This window comes from Lipotes vexillifer, unplaced genomic scaffold (genome assembly GCF_000442215.2).
Source record: "Lipotes vexillifer unplaced genomic scaffold, Lipotes_vexillifer_v1.1 scaffold977, whole genome shotgun sequence".
NCBI classification, from domain to species: Eukaryota; Metazoa; Chordata; class Mammalia; order Artiodactyla; family Lipotidae; genus Lipotes; species Lipotes vexillifer.
In genome coordinates, this window is record NW_006783088.1 from 3057350 (window position 1) to 3065005 (window position 7656).

At 41.4% G+C, this 7656-nt stretch overlaps 1 protein-coding gene across 1 annotated transcript in view; it reads right to left on the minus strand.

The window, feature by feature from the left end:
- F2 (coagulation factor II, thrombin) overlaps window positions 1–7656 on the minus strand; it is a 27249-nt gene that overhangs the window by 11814 nt on the left and 7779 nt on the right. Inside the window, exon 12 of the mRNA XM_007455769.1 lies at window positions 7212–7393. Within this exon, the coding sequence (XP_007455831.1) occupies window positions 7212–7393 (182 nt within the window). The remainder of the gene's footprint in view (window positions 1–7211; window positions 7394–7656) is intronic.

Sequence of the window (7656 nt, forward strand, 5' to 3'; positions counted from 1 at the left end):
TCGTGAATCAATCTCTGCTAGCTTCAAAGTTTTGGCTTAAGGGAATGTTATGGCTGATTTGATCTTCTAACCACACCACTAAAACTTTCTTCATATCAGCAATAAGTCTGTTTTGCTTTCTTATTTATGTATTCACTAGAATAGCACGTTTTAATTAATTAATTAATTTGTTTGTTTGTTTGTTTTTGTTTTTTGCGGTACGCGGGCCTCTCACTGTTGTGGCCTCTCCCCTTGCGGAGCACAGGCTCCGGACGCGCAGGCTCAGCAGCCATGGCTCACGGGCCCAGCCACTCCGCAGCATGTGGGATCTTCCCAGACCGGGGCACGAACCCACGTCCCCTGCATTGGCAGGCGGACTCTCAACCACTGCGCCACCAGGGAAGCCCAATTTTAAAAAATTTTAAAAAATAAACTCTCTAATGAAGAAAAATTTAAAACAAAATTTCCTTCAAGAACTTTTCCTTTGCATTTACAGAGTGGCTAACTGTTTGACACAAGAGGCCTAGCTTTTGGCCTGTCTTGGCTTTAGACATGCCTTCCTCACTAAGCTTAATCACTTCTAGCTTTGCATTTAAAAAGAGAGACATGCAACTCTTCCTTTCACTTGAACACTTAGAGGCCATTGTAAGGTTATTGATTGGCCTAATTTCAATATTGTTGTATCTCAGGGAATAGGGAGGCCTCAGGAAAGAGACAGAGATGGGGGAATGGCTGGTTGGTGGAGCAGTCAGAACACAGTTTGCTGTCTTGGCACAGTTCATGATGCCCCAAAACAATTACAATAGTAACATCAAAGATCACTAATCACAGGTCACCATAACAAATATAATAATAATGCAAAAATTTGACACATTGTAAGAATTACTAAAATATGACACATGAAGGGAGCAAATGCTGTTGGAAAAGTGGCGCTGATAGACTTCCTTGATGCTGGATTACCACAAACCTTCAATTTGTAAAAAACAATATCTGGGAAGGGCAATAACGCAAAGCACAAACCTAAGTGTCTATCAACAGATGAATGGATAAAGAAGATGTGGTATATAAATATATATAATAAATATTACTCAGCCATAAAAAAGAATGAAATTCTGCCATTTGCAACACCATGGATGGACCTAGAGGGTACTATGCTTAGTGAAATAAGTCAGACTGAGAAAAACAAATACTGTGTTATCACTTATATGTGGAATCTAAAAAATAGAACAAATGAATAAATATAGCAAAACAGAAACAGACTCACAGATAGAACAAACTAGGAGTTACCAGTGGGGAAAGGGAAGGGGGGAGGAGCAAGATAGGGGACTATGGGATTAACAGATACAAACTACTATGTATAAAATAAATAAGTCACAAGGATATATTGAACAGGAAATACAGCCATTATTTTGTAATAACTTTAAATGGAGTATAATCTATAAAAACATTAAATCACTGTGTTGTACACCTGAAACTAATATGATATTGTAAATCAACTATATTTAAATAAAATAAAAAATATGTAAATAAATAAAGCAAAGCATAATAAAACAAGGTATGCCTATAGTCCAAAAATAAACAAGACAACAAAGATGGGAGGGAGGACCCAAAATTGAATACAATCATGAAACAAATGAGCCTAACTGTATTTTAAATAAATAACACAGGGAAGGGGATAATAATTACCCAAGTTACTTTTAGACACAGTACTGTGACTATATATATATATCTTCAGGCTAAAAACAGAAACAACCATGAAGAAATGCTAAACTCTAGCTTGTAGGATTATTTTTCACAGTCATGGATGAGTGATTCTCAAACTGTGTATTCTTGTATTAACCAAATAAGTAAATACATTACAGACAATAGGAGTCAGATTTCTCATTATCAACAGAGACTGTTACAAATGTGGAAAGGGAGAAGCTAAAATTAATCATATTGCATTGCAAGAGGGAGGAACACTCCCCAACTCATTCTACGAGGCCACCATCACCCTGATACCAAAACCAGCCAAAGATGTCACAAAGAAAGAAAACTACAGGCCATTATCACTGATGAACATAGATGCAAAAATCCTCAACAAAACACTAGCAAACAGAATCCAACAGCACATGAAAAGGATCATACACCATGATCAAGTGGGGTTTATTCCAGGAATGCAAGGATTCTTCAATATACGCAATTCAATCAATGTGATAAACCATATTAACAAATTGAAGGAGAAAAACCATATGACATCTCAACAGATGCAGAAAAAGCTTTTGACAAAATTCAACACCCATTTATGATAAACACCTTCCAGAAAGTAGGCATAGAGGGAGCTTACCTCAACATAATAAAGGCCGTATATGACAAACCCACAGCCAACATCACTCTCAATGGTGAACAACTGAAACCATTTCCACTAAGGTCAGGAACAAGACAAGGTTGCCCACTCTCACCACTATTATTCAACATAGTTTTGGAAGTTTTAGCTATAGCAATCAGAGAAGAAAAAGAAATAAAAGGAATCCAAATCGGAAAAGAAAAAGTAAAGCTGTCACTGTTTGCAGATGACATGATACATGACACTATACATAGAGACTCCTAAAGACTCTACCAGAAAACTACTAGAGCTAATCAGTGAATATGGTAAAGTAGCAGGATACAAAATTAATGCACAGAAATCTCTTGCATTCCTATACACTAATGATGAAAAATCTGAAAGAGAAATTAAGGAAACACTCCCATTTACCACTGCAACAAAAAGAATAAAATACCTAGGAATAAACCTACCTAAGGAGACAAAAGACCTGTATGCAGAAAACTCTAAGGCACAGGTGAAAGAAATTAAAGATGATACAAACAGATGGAGAGATATACCATGTTCTTGGATTAGAAGAATCAACATTGTGAAAAAGACTATACTACCCAAAGCAATCTACAGATTCAATGCAATCCCTATCAAACTACCAACGGCATTTTTCACAGAACTAGAACAAAAAGTTTCACAATTGGTATGGAAACACAAAAGACCCCGAATAGCCAAAGCAGTCTTGAGAAAGAAAAACGGAGCTGGAGGAATCAGGCTCCCTGACTTCAGACAAAGCAACAGTAATCAAGACAGTATGGGGCTTCCCTGGTGGCACAGTGGTTGAGAATATGCCTGTCAATGCAGGGGACACGGGTTCAAGCCCTGTTCTGGGAGGATCCCACATGCCGCGGAGCAACTAAGCCCGTGCGCCACAGCTACCAAGCCTGCACGTTTGGAGCCTGTGCTCCGCAACAAGCGAAGGCCGCAACAGTGAGAGGCCTGCGCACCGCGATGAAGAGTGGCCCCCATTCGCCGCAACTAGAGAAAGCCCTCGCACAGAAATGAAGACCCAACACAGCCAAAAATAAATAAATGAATTAATTAATTAAAAAAAAAAGACAGTATGGTACTGGCACAAAAACAGAAATATAGATCAATGGAACAGGACAGAAAGCCCAGAGATAAACCCACACACATATGGTTGCCTTATCTTTGATAAAGGAGGCAAGAATATACAATGGAGAAAAGACAGCCTCTTCAGTAAGTGGTGCTGGGAAAACTGGACAGCTACATGTAAAAGAATGAAATTAGAACACTCCCTAACACCATACACAAAAATAAACTCAAAATGGATTAAAGACCTAAATGTAAGGCCAGAAACTATCAAACTCTTAGAGGAAAACATAGGCAGAACACTCTATGCCATAAATCACAGCAAGATCCTTTTTGACTCACCTCCCAGAGAAATGGAAATAAAAACAAAAATAAACAAATGGGACCTAATGAAACTGAAAAGCTTTTGCAGAGCAAAGGAAACCATAAACAAGACAAAAAGACAACACTCAGAATGGGAGAAAATATTTGCAAACGAAGCAACTGACAAAGGACCAATCTCCAAAATTTACAAGCAGCTCATGCAGCTCAATATCAAAAAAACAAACAACCCCATCCAAAAATGGGCAGAAGACCTAAATAGACATTTCTCCAAAGAAGATATACAGATGGCCGACAAACATGTGAAAGAATGCTCAACATCACTAATCATTAGAGAAATGCAAAGCAAAAATACAATGAGGTATCATCTCACACCAGTCAGAATGGCCACCATCAAAAAATCTACAAACGATAAATGCTGGAGAGGGTGTGGAGAAAAGGGAACCCTCTTGCACTGTTGGTGGGAATGTAAATTGGTACAGCCAATGTGGAGAACAGTATGGAAGTTCCTTAGAAAACTAAAAATAGGACTACCATATGACCCAGCGATCCCAGTACTGGGCATATGAAAACCATAATTCAAAAAGAGTCATGGGGGGCTTCCCTGGTGGCGCAGTGGTTGAGAGTCCACCTGCTGATGCCGGGGACACGGGTTCATGTCCTGGTCCGGGAAGATCCCACATGCCACGGAGCGGCTGGGCCCGTGAGCCACGGCCACTGAGCTTGCGCATCCGGAGCCTGTGCTCTGCAATGGGAGAGATCACAACAGTGAGAGGCCCGCATACCGCAAAAAAAAAAAAAAAGAGTCATGTACCACAATGTTCATTGCAGCTCTATTTACAACAGCCAGGACATGGAAGCAACCTAAATGTCCATCGACAGATGAATGGATAAAGAAGATGTGGCACATATTATATACAATGGAATATTACTCAGCCTTAAAACGAAATGAAATTGAGTTATTTGTAGTGAGGTGGATGGACCTAGAGTCTGTCACACAGAGTGAAGTAAGTCAGAAAGAGAAAAACAAATACCGTATGCTAACACATATATATGGAATCTAAAGGGGAAAAAAAATGGTTATGAAGAACCTAGGGGCAGGACAGGAATAATGACGCAGATGTAGAGAATGGACTTGAGGATGTGGGGAGGGGGAAGGGTAAGCTGGGATGAAGTGAGAGAGTGGCATGGACTTATATATACTACCAAAATAGATAGCTAGTGGGAAGCAGCCACATAGCACAGGGAGATCAGCTCAGTGCTTTGTGACCACCTAGAGGGGTGGGATAGGGAGGGTGGGAGGGAGATGCAAGAGGGAGGAGATATGGGGATATATGTATATGTATAGCTGATTCACTTTGTTATAAAGCAGAAACTAACACACCATTGTAAAGCAATTATACTCCAATAGAGATGTTTAAAAAAATCCTATTGCATTGCAATGGGAGGTTTCAATGTCATCTCATGGTTTTAGATAAATAAATAGAAAGAACATAGATATAGATTTAGGCATATGCATAATACATGTATTTTCTAATTCTGTCTGCTAAGAGGGCCTAGGAGCAATGACACCCCAGTAACAATGTGCACAACTGGCACCCAGATCTTGGTTTCTAAATACCATTCTCCACTAGAAGGCAAGTAGGATGAACCTAGAACATCTTGCTGCGCTGAAAGTAAGAGAGTACACAGAGATTGACAGGACATCTCCAAACGTCACAGAAGCCAGGTTGTTTGTTTTTTTGACTGCCACTGGCCAAACCTGGGATAATTTGAACATTATAATAATGACAGTAACAAATTATAGCCCTTAGAATAAAGAAAGGACCCATGAGTCCACAGTGACAGAGTGAAAGAAAATTCTTCCTTACAATAAGATGATAACTAATAAATGTAGAAGCAATGACAGAATTAAAAATCGCCATTTGGCAGCTACCAGAGTTAGGAGAACAATTTGATGAGAAACAGGACTGACAGTATTCAACTTTCTCCCCACAAGATGTTAGTCTTAAAAAGGAAAACAGAACTTTACAGTGAGAAACATGGCAGATGCAGACACCACCTTAACCAAGAGGTCAGAGTTAATCTCACCAGTTATGGGACAGAGACATCATATGTCTGAAAAGGACACAACATCACTTAGCTTGAATCTGATCATTAGGAAACCTTAGAGAAAGCCAAACTGAGGCCAATCTACAGAATAACTGGCCTATACATGTCAAATATGTCTAAATCATGAAAGACAAAGACTGACGACTGAGTACAATGTGTGATCCTGGACTGGATCCTGGATGGGAAAAACGTTTTTGTTTTTCTTTTGCTAAAAAAGACATCAGTAAGTAGGACAACTGGAAAACATTTAAATGAAGTCTAAAAATTAGACAAAGGTATTATATCATTAATTTCTTTTTTCATTATTAATTTCTTGATTTAATAAATGTACTGTGGTTATGGCAGAGAACAACCCTGTTTTTTTGGAAATACTTAAGTGTATGGGTAAAAAAGGTAACATATGTACAATTTAGTCTCAAATAATGTGTATATGTGTGTGTATAAATACACACACACACACACAGAACACACACACACACACACAAAGGAGGTGGCAGAATCTGGATGACAGTATAAAGGAATTCTTTGTATTATTTTTGCAACTTTTCTGTGAGTCTGAAATCACCTAAAATTTTTTTTTTTTAATTTAAAAATTAAGTTAGATCGTTTACTCACCTGCCCCAAAGTCTCCAATAATGTCCTATCTCAATAAAAGCCAAAGTCCTTCAAGGCCCTGAAGGAAGCACCCATCCTCTGCCTGCCCTCCTCTCTCCCCTCTTCCAATGCTGCCCTTCCTGTGTTTACTGCCCTCCAGCCACACAGGCCTCCCTGCTGCTCCTAAGACACGCCAAGCATGCTCCCACCTCAGGGCCTTTGTACCTGCTGTCTCCACAAGTCTGGAGTGCACTTCCTCTAGACTGGCTCACTCTTTCATGTCTTCTAGTCTCTGCTTAAACATCACTTCTCAGAGAGGCCTTCTCCAACCACTCTGTCTCAGTCGCCCCGTCCCCATCTCTCACTCCCTTACTCAGCTTCATTTTTCTCCTATCAGGATTGCTATTCTAGATCTGCTTATTGACACACTCTCCTTCTAGGAAGAAAGCTCTCTGAAGACACAGGAGACCCTATCTGTTAGGGTCCTTGTTGGACACCCTGGAATACTGCCTGGACTACAGTAAGCACTCCGTAAATATTTGCTGAACAACTGAATGAATGAATGGCTTTTCCTCCACCCATGGCCTCTGGTTGGTGTCTGGCTCACATATACTGACAACTCGACCAGTGACTAGCACCACGCCTAACACCTTAAATACACTATCTCGCTCAACCCTCACACAGCCTAATGGAATAGAGCCAGGACTTGAACCCAGGCCTGTGCTACTCACGTGTCTCAATCCTCCCAACCCCAGGCCCTGCTGTTCCCGCCTGCCCAGCCATGCCCAGGGGACTTTACCAGCACAGAACATGTTGTCGGTGATGCGGATCCGGGTGGAGGCCTTGCAGACCGGCCGCTCCACGATGGGCAGGTTCACCACCTGCAGCACGCTGGGCTGCACCTCAGCAATACTGGCTGTCCACGTTTCCCTCAGGTTGCCCCAGCCCGTCACTCGCCCTTTGTATCCAGCCTGGAGCAGCCTTTGGGGAAAGGAGAAGGACTGAGTGAGAACAGACCAGGCTAGAAACCTCCTGGCCCCAAGCCCATCCCTTAGAGACCTGAGTCTAAAACACCTGTGCAGGAAGACACTGAGGCCTGGAAAAGGGAAGGAACTTCGGCAAGGTGATAGGGTGTCAGAGTCAGGCCCAGAACCCAGCCCAGGCCCTCAGCTACCAGCCCCCTGGCTGCCCCCCAACCACCTGACCCCTGGCCAACCCCCACGGCTACCCCCCCAGCCACCCCC